The sequence below is a fragment of the Scyliorhinus torazame genome, chromosome 7, assembly GCF_047496885.1.
Source record: "Scyliorhinus torazame isolate Kashiwa2021f chromosome 7, sScyTor2.1, whole genome shotgun sequence".
Taxonomy (NCBI): Eukaryota; Metazoa; Chordata; class Chondrichthyes; order Carcharhiniformes; family Scyliorhinidae; genus Scyliorhinus; species Scyliorhinus torazame.
In genome coordinates this window covers 252,026,714-252,042,490 of record NC_092713.1, presented here as the reverse complement: position 1 = coordinate 252,042,490, position 15,777 = coordinate 252,026,714, and the positions used below count along the sequence as shown (strand labels likewise).

Here is a 15,777-nt window from a genome sequence, read left to right as displayed (position 1 = left end):
TTCTGGGGCACAATCTGGTGAGCACCACACAATTGCTGATGCGCATCAGGGGGAGGCAGGAGCATTCAAGGGAGTCAGCAGTTGGAGGTCTGCTCGATCCCAGGACTCAGTTGAGTCCCAGTCAGATGCTGAGCCTCTGGACAAGGTTATCCCAGAGCTAATGCAGATGCTAGGACACGGCTGTAAGATTCAGGAGGGGTTGTCAGCGACACTCTGGCGAGTGAATGGCCGAATGGAGGGGTCCCAAAGGTTACGTGCGCAGGAGTTGATGGGCCAGCACTGCTAGGGTGGAAACTGTAGTGGAATGTCTGCAGCACAAGTGTCTTGAGTGGTAGTGTCCAAGGCACGGCTCAGCCTGTGCTGACCATGGCTGAGGGCCTCAACATCATGCCCCAGTCACAGAGGGACATGTCCCAGATGCAGGTGGACATTGCCAAGGCACTACGAGCGTGTACAAGTCACAGAGGAGCATTGCTGAGGGCAGCAACACCGTGACGCAGACAATGGGGAAGCGCTGGGAACGATGATGCCGGATAATGCAGAAGCCTCTGGAGCTCACTCCAGCTGCCTCTTCATACCATGGAGGTTCCCAGGGCCCCACAGGCACCATCAGGAAGGAGGAAGAGCTGAGGTCAACCCAGGCCCTGCCACCAAGGAGCCGACGGCGGTCTCCAGTTCTCCTGAATACCCCAGCCTAACACTGGCGCAACTCCAAGGGCAGTGGGCAGAACAGAGTGGCACAGCGCCGCCAGTTTCACTAGTAGGGGAGTGAACTGCTTCTCCAAAAAACAAGCTGCTGAGAGAATTCCCCCCCCCCCCCCCCCCCCCCCCCCCATGGCATCTAGCCAGTGGCTGCTGTGCCCTTGTACTGCCTGGAGGTAAATGGTGAGGGGTACACTTCCCTGGTAGTCACCACTGATGTATATATTGTATATATAGGATGTTGATATAGGTGATTTACGGTATGGCCTCTGTACTACAGGTACGGGATTAGATCCCTGCCTGCTGGCTCCACCCAGTAGGCAGAGTATAAATATGTGTGCTCGCAGTACAGCAGCCATTTCGTCAGCTGCTGCAGGAGGCCACACATCTCAGTGTAATAAAGCCTCGATTACATCCTACTCTCGTCTTTGTGTAATTGATCGTGCATCAACTTCCTTCCTCCATTTCAGAGTCCATGGAGCCTGGTCTATGTTTGTAAGGACCAGTAGTAATTGCCGCCCAGCTGACAGGATTTAACTAAATGGGAACAAAGTCCCATAGTGAGCGCGTTTAGCCGCATGTCTCCCGGTGCTCACAGCACAGAGAAACACAATACTATAAAATGGTACTCTGGTTAGATAGGGGTACTCAACGGGGACGCGTGGCCGAGGCCGCATATTGCCCTGCTTTGTGCTCTGAGGAGCTCCGCTCGCTGGAACATTAGATCTCACGAGGCGTTGCGAGTCGGGTTAATCCCGGGAGCGGGGTTTCCTGGATGCTATCAGCCATGCTGCACCGTGGCGAGCTACCTTCTGGGCGCAGCGAGGCCAGAAAACCGCACCCCTTGCTGGTGGTGGAACAATCGCGTGAGGCCAGAAGATATGACTTCAATCTCATTAATGAGATTGATATTCATTCAAATACATTTAATTCAGGTCCTTTCTGGGGCGATCCAGTCAGTGCCAGCTGGAAGGGCCCAGGAAGACCACAAACACTTTTGCGTCTGGCACGAATCCCGTTTCTGGCCTCGCCTCGAATTTTCCCGACAAAGCGGGATTTGGGCCAGGCGCAACGCAGCCAGAAAATCGCCCCCAAAGAGTTTCTGATTTTTACAAATTTCAAATGTGATTATTAACAACATTTAGGAACCAAAGGCAACAAGAACACATCGCACATGCAAAACAACTGCATTTGCACCTGTCTCCACCTTAATGCTGGCCTACAGAATCTATGTTTTTGACCAAACCAGCCAACTGCCTCTTTCGCCCATTTCCGACAGTTGGTCAAAATAATGGAAATTAAGGCTGCTCAAAAGTGTCATCTTTCAGATGAAAAGTTAAACTGAGGCCCCATCTGCTCTTCCAAGGTGGAATTACAAGATACCATGGCATTATTATGAAGATCTTGTTCTCAGGATCTTGGTTAATATTTATTGTTATGCTCTAATTTTCTATCACTATTGCAGTCTTTTGCCTTGTGGTGTGAAATCCACTCTTTCCTGATGTATTAAAGAATTTGGTGAGGGAATATCTTCACGTATTTATCAAATTTAATTTATAGATACTCTGATCACATCAGGAGATTTTTCGATATCCGGAACCAGATATTAGATTTTAATTCAACAACCCTGATTTTAACTCACTCCACCATGGTGAAACAAAACCAGTGACTTGCCTCCTCTGATCCAACTTTTCTACCCTGTCATAACCTTAACCTGCACTTTTGAGGGGGAGCGTGACACCCCCAGGAAAGCAACAGGATCCTTTTTCAAATATGCAGATTGGGTTCAAGGACCTGATCCACTATTTTAATTGAAGATTTGAGCTGGGGCTGCCCAGTAGGTAGGCTTTAAAATTTTATTTAAGTTTCTTTGTAGACCAAGAGGGAAGAGGTGCTCCACTCTGCTGTCCCCAATCACCTTCAGGACCACGACCTCCCCCACCCAACCCCTCCCCAGTGACTGCCTGGAATAGTTCTCACAAGGCCTGGGTTGCACTCTGCTGCTGCCAAATAAATTCTCTCTCCTGCTTGCAGGCAAGGTAGTGGATCTGGCTGGGTTCAGACAGAACTCTGGAAATGTTTGTATAAAGATAGGTCAGCCATTAAGATTGGCCAGGCCTATGTGTCCGAGACTCCCTGGCTGCACTGCCTCCTTTGAACATCACACACACGCACACAGGCACCCCCGCACGCTATATGCCCCCTCTCCCTTGCACTCTATTTAAATTGCGGCCAATGAATTTTGTTATCTCTCTCCCAACCAGCTGGTCTTGATGAAACCTGAACTCTGCTATGCAGAATCTGTGTGCCTTCATTGCTAATATTAGCTTTTTGTCAGTCAAGTGACTGATGCTTAGGTATTTTTAGTTTCAGGAGCGCCAAGAGGCATATTGCTTTCAACAACATCCAACATGCATGTTCTCACCCAGTTGCAGTGGCTTTTAATGTGGGTTCAGTGAGTGGATCATTTGCCTGGCAATTTCTATTGGCTCTCATTTTATCTCAACAAGTTGAAGTGTCATCATAAATCATTTGACAATACAATATTTTGCAAAAGTCCAGAAACTGGTCTCATTGTAAACAGACTCTCAACAAAACCTAGTGAGGAATCAAACAGCTTTGAAAATTAAGCACAATACTAGAGAAAGTCTGCCAAGAAATAAATGCAACAAATTATACTTACTGCAGCTGGGAAGTATCTGCTTGTTTTAAAGTTCTTCAGCGACATGGAACAAACAAATGTACCAAAGAAAAGAATGAAAGAAATGAGTGCAATGTCTGGAATATAATCACAAGTTTCGCCCACAAGCTGCCCTCCAATCTTCAAACAGTCTTTTTTTGTAAGTGAAGACCAGTTGACAGATTCCATATTGGACTGAAATGAAACACAGTTAAACAGGATTACCAAAACCTTGTGAAAATATTTGTATATTTATCAAAATCTATAAGTCGTAAAAGATAGAGTCCTTTAATTGTCAAAATATCCTATGCTTATATAATTGCATTTAAAATTCAGCAGAAGTTGTGCATCATATATTTCTTTCCAAGGTGCTGACAAACTACATTACCCTGAACTGGAAATACAACAAAGCTCTCAAAAACATCACAATTGGTGTTCTACTGAAGACTCAGTGAGTAAATGCAGCAACCTGTGTCATCCAGATGGTCCTAGGTTTGATTTAAGATCAGTACGGAATTCACCAATCTCATTTTAAAAAAATTAATTTTTACGAAATGTGGGCTTCGCTGGGCAGGCCAGCATTTGTTACCCATCCCTAATTGCCCTTGAGAAGGTGGTAGAGAGCTGCCTTCTTGAGAACCACCGCAGTCCATGTGGTGTAGGTACACCCACTGTGCTATTAGGGAGGGAGTTTCAGGATTTTGTCCCAGCGATAGTGAAGGAACTGTGATATATTTCGAAGTCAGGATGGTGAGTGACTTGGCGGGGAACTTCCAGGTTGTGGTGTTCCCATGTACCTGCTGCCCTTGTCCTTCTAGATGGTAGTGATTGTGGGTTTGGAAGGGGCTGCCTAAGGAGTCTTGATGAGTTCCTGCAGTGCATCTTATAGGTGGCACGCACTGCTGCTATTGTGCATCGGTGGTGGAGGGAATGAACGTTGTGGAAGGGGTGCCAATCAAGCGAATTGCTTTGTCCTGGATGGTGTTGAGCTTCTTGAGTGATGTTGGAGCTGCACTCATCCAGACAAGTGGGGGGTATTCCATCATACTCCTGACTTGTGCCTTGTAGGTGGTGGACAGGCTTTGGGGAGTCAGGAGGTGAGTTACTAGGATTCCTAGCCTCTGACCTGCTCTTGTAGCCACAGTATTTATATGGCTAGTCCAGTTCAGTTTCTGGTCAATGGTAACCCCCAGGATGCTGATAGTATGGGATTCAGTGATGGTAATGTGATTGAATGTCAAGGGACGATGGTTTGAATCTCTCCGATTGCAGATAGTCATTGCCTGGCACTTATGTGGCATGAATGTTACTTGCCACCGTCAGCCCAAACCTGGATATTGTCCAGGTCTTGCTGCATTTAGTGTCTGAGGAGTCGCGAATGGTGCTGAACATCCATACATTTGACCTTATGTTGGAAGGAAAGTCATTGATTTTAAAAAACATGTTTTTATTGGGATTTTGCATTTTACATTTGACAATTCATTTTCTATTTACATATTTCTAGCTCCAACGTTAAATTACAGAAGTCGTATCCGTGAGTAGTGTTTTACAGAAAGTAATCAGGATGCGGTTCTGGTTTATACATAAAGGACCAAAGGAGATAAATGTTACAGGAAACAAAAGGTCTTTTGAACACTTCCGGTTGCAGCTATGCTGAGCTAAGTCGCACGTTCGGCAGCTCCTGCCAGAAACGGACTTTTGGGCTCTTTTGAGGGGCCCCAGCGGCATTTGTTCGACGGTTGCCAGTGTGGGAAGGTGACAATATGATTTCCCCGGCACTGTATGGATTGGACCAGGAGTGGAGCGGTGAAAAAAGTAATTCTGGTGCAGCGAAAAGTGCGAGGGAGGAAAGCTAAGATGGCGGCGGGTGGAGACCAGGCAGCGTGGGCGCAGTGGGCGCAAGAGCAGCAGGAGTTTCTCAAGCGCTGCTTCACGGAATTGAAAGCAGAGCTGCTGGAGCCGATGAAGGCTTCGATTGACAAGCTGGTCGAGACCCAGAAGGCCCAAGGGGCGGCGATCCGGGAGGTGCGGCAGAAGGCCTCGGAGAATGAGGACGAGATATTGGGCCTGGCGGTGAAGGTGGAGGCGCACGAGGCGCTGCATAAGAAATGGCAGGAGAAGTTCGAGGACATGCTAATGACAGGGGCAGCACGGTAGCCTTGTGGATAGCACAATTGCTTCACAGCTCCAGGGTCCCAGGTTCGATTCCCGGCTTGGGTCACTGTCTGTGCGGAGTCTGCACATCCTCCCCGTGTGTGCGTGGGTTTCCTCCGGGTGCTCCGGTTTCCCCCCACAGTCCAAAGATGTGCAGGTTAGGTGGATTGGCCATGGTAAATTGCCCTTAGTGTCCAAAATTGCCCTTAGTGGGGTTACTGGGTTATGGGGATGGGGTGGTGGTGTTGACCTTGGGTAGGGTGCTCTTTCCAAGAGCCGGTGCAGACTCGATGGGCCGAATGGCCTCCTTCTGCGCTGTACATTCTGTGATTCTGTGATGGAGAATCGGTCGAGGAGGAAGAATCTGCGGATTCTGGGTCTCCCGGAGGGAGTGGAGGGGTTGGATGCTGGAGCATATGTGATCACGATGCTGAACACGTTGATGGGCATGGGTGCCTTCCCGAGACCCCTGGAGCTGGATGGGGCCCACCGAGTCCTAGCGAGGAGGCCCAAGTCTAACGAGCCGCCGCGGACGGTATTGGTGCGGTTCCACCGCTTGGTGGACAGGGAGTGTGTCCTAAGATGGGCAAAAAAGGAGCGGAGCAGCAGGTGGGAGAATGCAGAGGTCCGTATATACCAGGATTGGAGTGCGGAGGTGGCCAAGAAGAGGGCCGGGTACAATCGGGCTAAGGCGGTTCTGCATCGGAAGGGGGTGAAATTCGGGATGCTGCAGCCGGCGCGACTGTGGGTCACGTTTAAGGACCGGGACCATTACTTTGAGACGCCGGAGGAGGCCTGGACCTTTATTCAGGCCGAAACGTTGGACGAAAGGGGAGGTCGCGGGGGGCTACTGTGGTTACTGTGCTTTGGGGGATGTTCTGTTCTGTTCTGTATTGTTTCCTTGGGTGCTGGGTGGGGTAGGGTGAATTGGTTCGAAGTGGGGGTTTTGTGAGAGTATGGGCATCGGTGGTTGGAAGGACGGGGCCCCGTTGGGGGGAGGGGAGATGGGAGGCCCGAGGTGGGGGAGCTGGGTTTAGGCCGCAAAAGGGAGATGCGCCAGTGAGAGCGGGGCCGGTCTGATAGAAAGCGCGGGCTTTTTCCCATGCTAGGGAAGGAAGGGGGCAGGGCCGGGGGGAAGAGCGGTGTTGGAGAGGAACGCCTGCTGATGGACGGGGGGGGGGGGGGGGGGGGGACTACCACACTGGGGGGTCGATGGAATGGCGGGAGTGGCCGGGGTCAGCAGGAGTCAGCTGACTTACGGGAGTGCAATGGGGGGAGCAACGCAGCTAGATGGGGACCTAGCTGGGGGGAGGGGGGAACTGGGTTGCTGCTGCATTGGCCAAAGGTGAGCTGGAGCTCGGAGAGAGAGACGGGGCTGGGGGCTGCCGCTGGGGGGAATGGAGAGTGCGGGAGGCGTGGGCACGTGACTGGCCTGGAAAAGGGGATGGCTAATCGGCAGGGAGTGGGGGTTGGGGGGGGCGGGAAGCCCCCTGATCCGGCTGATAACTTGGAATGTGAGAGGCCTGAACGGAAAACCTGCCCTACCCACCCCTTTCTCAGCCTAACCTGATCTGCCACCCTCAAATGCATCTCCTGGAGCATAACCACATCTGCCTTCAGTCCCTTCAGGTGCACGAACACACGGGCCCTCTTGACCGGCCCGTTGGACGCAAAGAATCGAGGAGTGGTGATTTTGGTGGGGAAGCTGGTGTCGTTTGTGGCGCTGAACATCGTGGTAGACAATGGAGGTAGGTGTGTGATGGTGAGTGGTAAGCTGCAGGTGGTGCGGGTGGTATTAGTGAATGTATATGCCCCGAATTGGGACGATGCCGGATTTATGTGGCGCTTGTTGGGCCGGTTTCCGGACCTGCAGGCAGGGAGCTTGATATGAGGGGGGACTTCAACACGGTACTGGATCCAGCATTGGACCGCTCCAGGTCCAGGACGGGTAAGAGGCCGGCGGCAGCCAAGGTGCTGAGGGGGTTTATGGACCAGATGGGTGGAGTGGACCCATGGAGGTTTGTCAGGCCGGGGGCCAGGGAATTTTCTTTTTTTCCCCACGTCCATAAAGCCTACCCCCGGATAGACTTCTTCGTTATGAGCAGGGCACTAATTCCGAGGGTGGAGGGCACAGAGTATTCGGCCATAACCATCTCAGACCATGCCCCGCATTGGGTGGAGCTGGAGCTCGGGGAGGAGAGGGACCAGCGCCCGCTGTGGCGCCTGGATGTGGGCTTGCTGGCGGATGAGGAGGTGAGCGGGCAGATCCGGGGGTGTATTGAAAGCTATCTAGAGGCTAACAATAATGGGGAGGTGCAGGTGGGGGTGGTCTGGGAGGCGCTGAAGGCGGTGATTAGGGGAGAGCTCATCTCCACTAGGGCCCATAAGGAGAAGAAGGCGAGGAGAGAGAGGGAGAGATTGGTGGGGGAGATTTTAAGGGTGGATAGGAGGTATGCAGAGGTCCCCGAGGAGGGACTACTCAAGGAGCGACGAAGCCTCCAGGCCGAGTTTGAGCTGTTGACCACCAAGAAGGCAGAGGTGCAGTGGAGGAAAGCGCAAGGGGCGGTGTATGAGTACGGGGAGAAGGCTAGCCGGATGTTGGCACACCAGCTTCCGAAGCGGGAGGCAGCGAGGGAGATTGGGGGAGTTAGGGATAAAGGGGGGAACACGGTGCAGAGTGCGGTGGGAATAAATGGGGTATTTAGAGACTTTTATGAGGGGCTGTGTAGGTCTGAGCCCCCGACGGAGGAGGGGGGGGGATGCGTCGATTTTTGGATCGACTGAGGTTCCCGAGGGTGGAGGAGGAGCAGGTGGCTGGGCTTGGGGCACCGGTAGGGCTGGAGGAGCTGACTAAGGGGCTGGGGAGTATGCAGGCGGGGAAGGCACCGGGGCCAGATGGGTTCCTGGTGGAAACTTACCGGACGTACATAGGCCTGCTGGGCCCTCTATTAGTGAGGACTTTCAATGAGGCGAGGGAGGGGGGGGGGCCCTACCCCCGACGATGTCCAGGGCGCTGATCGCTGATCTTGAAGCGGGACAAGGACCCATTACAGTGTGGGTCATATAGGCCAATCTCTCTCCTCAATGTGGACGCGAAGCTGTTAGCGAAGGTGTTGGCTACCAGAATTGAGGACTGTGTCCCGGGGGTGATTCACGAGGACCAGACGGGTTTTGTTAAGGGACGACAGCTGAATACCAATGTGCGGAGGCTCCTTAACGTAATCATGATGCCTACAGTGGAGGGGGAGGCGGAGATAGTGGCGGCGATGGACGCGGAGAAGGCCTTCCATAGGGTGGAGTGGGGGTACCTCTGGGAAGTGTTGAGGAGGTTTTGGTTCGGGGAGGGGTTCATTAGTTGGGTTAGGCTACTTTACGAAGCCCCGGTGGCGAGTGTGGCCATGAATCGGAGGAGGTCAGAATACTTACGGCTGTACCGGGGGACGAGGCAGGGGTGCCCCCTATCCCCCTTGCTGTTTGCAGTGGCAATTGAGCCTTTGGCTATGGCTCTAAGGGAGTCCAGGAGCTGGAGGGGGCTGGTCCGGGGGAGGGAGGAACACCGGATTTTGTTGTATGCCGATGACCTGTTACTGTATGTGGCGGACCCAGTGGGGGGGATGCCGGAGGTGATGCGGATCCTCAGGGAGTTTGGGGACTTTTCCGGGTATAAGCTCAACGTGGGGAAGAGTGAGCTCTTCGTGGTACACCCAGGGGACCAGGGAAGGGGGATAGACGAGCTTCCACTGAAGAGGGCAAAAAGGAGTTTTCGATATCTGGGGATCCAGGTGGCCAGGAGCTGGGGGGCCCTATACAAGCTCAACTTGATGAGGCTGGTGGAGCAGATGGAGGAGGAGTTTAAAAGGTGGGATATGCTGCCACTCTCCTTGGCGGGTAGGGTACAGTCGGTGAAGATGACGGTGCTCCTGAGGTTCCTTTTTATATTCCAGTGCCTCCCCATCCTGATCCCTAAGGCCTTTTTTAAGCGGGTCAGTAGGAGCATCATGGGATTCGTGTGGGCGAAAAAGACCCCGAGGGTGAGATGGGTGTTTCTGGAGCGGAGTAGGGACAGAGGAGGGTTAGCGTTACGTAATCTGTGTGGGTATTACTGGGCTGCCAATGTGGCGATGATACGCAAGTGGGTAATGGAGGGGGAGGCGGCGGCGTGGAAGAGGCTGGAGATGGCGTCCTGTGTGGGCCCGAGTCTGGGAGCACTGGTGACAGCACCGCTGCCGCTCCCGATGACTAGGTACACCACGAGTCCGGTGGTGGCGGCGACGTTGAAAATTTGGGGGTAGTGGAGGCGCCACAGGGGTGAAGTAGAGGCTTCGGTTTGGTCCCCGATCCGGGAGAACCATCGGTTCGTCCCGGGGAGAATGGATGGAGGGTTCCTGAGCTGGCACAGGGCAGGAATTAGAAGGATGGGGGACCTGTTTTTAGATGGGACGTTTGTGAGCCTTGGGGCGCTGGAGGAAAAATTTGGGCTTCCCCCCGGAAATGCCTTCAGGTACATGCAGGTAAGGGCGTTTGTAAGACGGCAGGTGAGGGAGTTCTCGCTGCTTCCAGCACTCAGGATCCAGGATAGGGTGCTCTCGGGGGTGTGGATTGGAGAGGGCAGGGTCTCGGCGATCTACCAGAAGATGCAGGAGGAGGAGGAGACCTCAGTGGAGGAGCTAAAGGGTAAATGGGAGGAGGAGCTTGGGGAGGAGATAGACGAGGGTGTGTGGGTGGATGCCCTGGGAGGGTTAATTCTTCCTCCTTTTGCGCCTGGCTTAGCCTGATACAATTTAAGGTTCTTCACAGAGCGCATATGACAGGGGCGAGGCTGAGCAGGTTATTTGGGGTGGAAGACAGGTGTGGGAGGTGCTCGGGGAGCCCAGCAAATCATACCCAAATGTTCTGGGCATGCCCGGCGCTGGATGGGTTCTGGAGGGGTATTGCGAGGACGATGGATAAAGTGGTGAACACCCAGGTTAAGCCGAGCTGGGGGTTAGCACTATTTGGGGTATCGGACGAGCCGTGAGTGCAGGAGGCGAAAGAGGCCGGTATTCTGGCCTTTGCGTCCCTGGTAGCCCGGCGGAGGATTCTGCTACAGTGGAAGGATGCGAGGCCCCCGAGCGTGGAACCCTGGATCAGCGACATGGCAGGGTTCATTAAATTGGAGAGGGTAAAATTTGCCTTGAGAGGGTCTGTGGAAGGGTTCTTCAGGCGGTGGCAACCGTTCCTAGACTTTCTAGCGGGGCGTTAGGGGGTGGTCAGCAGCAGCAGCAACCCAGAGGGGGGGGGGGCGGCGGGGAGAGGAGGGGGGGTGTACTTTGTGTTTTCTACTGTGTTTATCATTGCTTAATGGGGGGTTTGTATATTGGGGGAATTCGTGATGTAGATGTAAGACGTTTATTTATGTGTTCTTTGTTTTTCTTTTTTCTGTTTGTTGAAAATATGTAAAAATTTTAATAAAAATATTTCTAACAAAAAATAAACAAAAGGTCTTTGATAAAGCAGCTGAAGATGGTTGTGCCTGGGACACTACCGTGAGGATGTCATGGGCAATCATTCTCACCTCACCTCTGGCATTCAGTTCTTTTGTCCATTTTTGAAATAAGGTCAGGAGCTGAGTGACCCTGGAGGAACCCAAACTGCGCGTCAGTCTGCAGGTTATTGTTGAGTAAGTTTTTAATTTTTTTTAAAAATTCATTTACCGGATTTGAGCGTCGCTGGTTAGGCCAGCATTTATTGCCCGTCCCTAGTTGCCCTTCAGAAGGTGGTGGTGAGTTATCTTAGAACATAGAACATACAGTGCAGAAGGAGGCCATTTGGCCCATCGAGTCTGCACCGACCCACTTAAGCCCTTACTTCCACCCTATCCGCGTAACCCAATAACCCTTCCTAACCTTTTGGATACTAAGGAACAATTTAGCATGGCCAATCCACCTAACCTGCATGTCTTTGGACTGTGTGAGGAAACCGGAGCACCCGGAGGAAACCCATGCAGACACAGGGAGAATGTGCAGGCTCCGCACAGACAGTTGTAGCCACCTAAAATGGCTGATTCCCGATTAATTTGGCCAAAACCCAATATAAAATGGCTAACCGAAAAGGCTGATGGGAAAAGCAGCCAACAGGGCACAAACAGACAGCTGCAGACAGAATAGCGTATTCGGCTCTGGGGAAGTTGGCCCAGATCGATACCTGCGACCATTAGCAGCACATCAACCCAGACATCTGCAGTTTAATCGGCTATCCCCGGGAACAATTGCAACATATTAGCAATTGAATGCTGATCCAGACCTCTCGGCGCCAGCAGTGGCCGAGACAAAGACAGGTGAATGACCACCCCCGATCGAGGAATCACCCCATTATTGGAGCATATCGAACCCAGTGATTGGGAACAAGTCCAATCACTTGGGACTCAGGGTCAAGGTCCGCCCCGAGAGGCGGGAAGCCCCTGGGCCCTACAAAAATAGGGGCCAAGTTCAGATCGACCCTTCTCTCCCTTCTTCTCCTGCTCGCAACCTTCGCAAGAACCATCGACCAGAAACCATAAGTTTGACTCCAGCGATCGCTACCCGATAGAGACTCCTAGCCATCGACCCGTATCAGCCTTTTGAATCCCGCAGGCCGGACCCAATTCGATAAGACATTCGTTTCCCTGACCTGGTGGGCCATTCCCAAAAGTTAAGTATTGGCCAGTAGTGGTAGGTAGTGATATAGAAAGTAGGATTATTGTGTAAGTATTTATTGCTGTACATAATAAATGACCGTTGATTTTAATCTTACTAAGCGGTGTGCTGTCTTATTAATCGTAACTAGAGCTTGAACCACGTGGCGGTATCAGAAAGATACCTGGCGACTCGTGAGCAAAGGTGACATAATCAGAGCTAATAAAACTAAGGCTAATAAGAGCAACACAGTGACCCAGTGGGGAATCGAACCTGGGACCCTGGTGCTGTGAAGTCACAGTGTTAGCCACTTGTGCTACCGTGCTGCCCTTGAGGTGCAGGTACACCCATTGTGCTGTTAGGGAGGGAGTTCCAGGATGTTGTCCCAGCGACAGTGAAAGAGCGGTGATATATTTGCCAGTCAGGGAGGTGAGTGACTTGGAAGGAAACCTCCAGGTGGTGGGGTACCTATGTATCTGCTGCCCTTGACCTTCTAGATGGTAGTGGTTGTGGGTTTGGAAGCTGAAATGCCACTTGATAGCACTGTTGATGACCACTTCCATCACTTTGCTGATGATGGAGAGTAGGCTGATAGGGCAGTAATTGGCTGGGTTGGATTTGTCCTGCTTTTTGTGTACAGGACAAATCCAACATTGCCAGGTAGATGCCAATGTTGTAACTGTGCTGGAACAGCTTGGCGAGGGATGCAGCAGGTTCTGAAGCACAAGTCTTCAGTACTATTGTCAGAATATTGTCAGGGCCCATAGCCTTTGCCGTGTCCAGTATCTTCAGCTGTTTCTTGATATCACGTGGGGTGAATCGAATTGGCTGAAAACTGACACCTGTGATGCTGGGGATCTATGGAGGAGACCGAGACAGATCATCGGCACTTTTGGCTGAAGGTTATTACAAACTCTTCAGCCTTGTCTTTTGCACTGATGTGCTGGGCTCCTCCAGCATTGCGGATGGGGTATTTGTGGAGCCTCCTCCTCCAGTGAGTTGCTTAACAGTCCACCACCATTCATGACTGGATGTGACAGGACTGCAGAGCTTTGATCTGATCCCTTGGTGTGGGGTTGCTTAGTTCTGTCTATCACTTGCTGCTTATGTTGTTTGGCACACAAGTAGTGCTGCGTTGTATCTTTACCATGTTGGCAACTCATTTTTTATTATGCCTGGTATTGCCCGTGGAATGTCCTCCTGCACTCTTCATTGCGCCAGGATTGATCCCCTGGTTTGGTGGTAATAATGGTAGAATAGGGTACATGCTGGGCCATGAGGTTACAGATTGTGGCTGAGTTCAATTCTGCTGCTGCTGATGGCCCACAGCGCCACATCGATGCCCAGTCTGGAGTTGCCAGATCTGTTTGATCTATCCCATTTTACATGATGGTAGTGCCACACAAAACAATGCAGGTTGTCCTCAATGTGAAGACGGAACTTCGTCTCCACACGGACTGTGTGGTGGGCACTCCTACCGATGCTGTCAGGGTCCGATGCGTCTGTGATATGCAGGTTGATGAGGTTTGGTTGGTCTAGTATGTTTTTCCCTCTCGTTGGTTCCCTCATGTCACCATCTGTCACAGATTCAGTCCAGCAGTTATGTTCTTTAGGACTTGGCCAACTCGGTCAGTAATGGTGCTAACGAGCCACTCTTGGTGATGGACATTGAAGTCCCCGACCCAGAGAACATTCTGTGCCCTTGCCACCCTCAGTGCTTCCTCCAAGTGGTGTTCGACATGGAGGGGTACTGATTCATCAGCTGATGGTGAATAGTATGTGGTAATCAACAGGAGGTTTCCTTGCCCATGTTTGACCTGAAGCCATGAGACTGTTGAGAACTCCCGGGGAAACTCCCTCCCGACTGTATACCACTGGGGATGGTGATAGTGCTGTCTGGGGTATATGCCGGGCCATGATTGTGGCTGGGTTAACTTCTGCTGCTGATGACCCCCAGCACCTCATGGAGGCCCGTTATCTGAAAGGTATGATTACGTGAGTACGACTATGTCAAGCTGTTTCTCTCCCAGTTTTGGCACAAGCCCCCAGATATTCGTAAGGAGCACTTTGTTGGGTTGACAGGACTGAGTTTGTCATTTCAAGTGCTGAGGTCGATGTGGTTTCTTTCCTTTTTATTGAATTTGTAGTGGTCTGATACAACTGAGTGGCTTGCTGGGCCATTTCAGAGGGCATTTCAGAGTCAACAGCATTGCTGTGGGTCTGGAGCCACATGTAGGCCACACCAGGTGTGGACATTAGTGAACCAGCTAGCTTTTTAATGAGAATTGAGAATGGTTTCATGGTTATCATTAGACTTTTAATTCCAGATATTTATTGGATTCAATTTCCACCATCTGCCATGGGGAGATTCGAACCTGTGTCCCAGAATATTACCCTGGGTCTCTGGACATACCACTACACCGCCGCCTCCCTTGCAGCTACTTTAATGATACTAGAAGTGGTTTAAATGCCTTTGGGTTCAGAGAGGAATATCATCTGCAATTCCTCCCTCTGATTTTTGTTCAGTGATATCAACTGGGAAGTGTGCACATGACAACATCTGGTCAGAGCAATTTCAGGCTCAGTTATGTTGCTGCCTTTTGTTCAATAAGCAGCTGACATTTTGGGCAACCTATCCCAAATAGTAAAACCTTACCACTCTGCTCAGACCCCATTCCTGCACATTGCTACTTTAAATGGAACCTCTTTTAGGCGGGAGACATGTTAATTATGTTAAGCGATTTTATATGACATAATTAGAATCCCAATGATATTTTAACTACCAACTAACCTGGATGACCAACGGCGAAGTGGTGGCACAGTAGTTAAGCACTGATGCCTTAAGGCGCCAAGGACCCGGGTTCAATCCCGTCCCCAGGTCACTGTCCGTTTGGAGTTTGCACATTCTCCCCCACCCACCCAAAGATGTGCAGGTAGGTGGATTGGCCACACTAAAACAGCCTTTAATTGGAAAAAAATAATTGGGTACTCTAAATTTATTTTAAAAACCTGGGCGGCCACTGCAGCTACCCTTCTCATTAAATCCAGCTGGGGGACAAGGCTGGGGGCTTAAAATACAAGTCATATAGGACCAGGAGGAGGAGTGTTCCTTCAAGCCTTACCTGAAAAATCTTGAATTCTGCTCTCCAACACCATGCTCTCCTTTACTACCATGAGGCCTTGACAAAGCCGCCATTGCTACTTACATGAGTGCCATCAGTTGATCTCCAGGCTACGTGCTCTCTATCTACTGACCAGTACTGACTATCTACTAATCTACTCTCCATTTTGCAGGCAAGTGGCTGGCAGGGTGAAACAGATAAAATCACCCACACTGTCCGGAGATGAGGAATTATTTGATACTCATCACCCAAAAGCCTCCCGGACTCTCTGCACGGCGATCCAGACTCTCATGTGAAGCACGGCCTTTGGAGTGCGTTATTGAAGGGCTGTTGTACGGACATACAAATTTGGGCCAGGAATAGGCCCCTTGAACCTGCACTGCTATTCAATAAAATCATGGCTGATCTGGTTATGGCCTCAGCTCCATAATGCCATGTACCTCCAGTTACCTAGGATTCCCTATCT

General features: G+C 51.3%; 1 protein-coding gene across 1 annotated transcript in view; it reads right to left on the bottom strand.

Moving 5' to 3' along the window:
• Positions 1–15,777, bottom strand: part of LOC140426952 (electrogenic sodium bicarbonate cotransporter 1-like) — a 147,976-nt gene that overhangs the window by 59,122 nt on the left and 73,077 nt on the right. Inside the window, exon 13 of the mRNA XM_072512257.1 lies at positions 3,386–3,577. Within this exon, the coding sequence (XP_072368358.1) occupies positions 3,386–3,577 (192 nt within the window). The remainder of the gene's footprint in view (positions 1–3,385; positions 3,578–15,777) is intronic.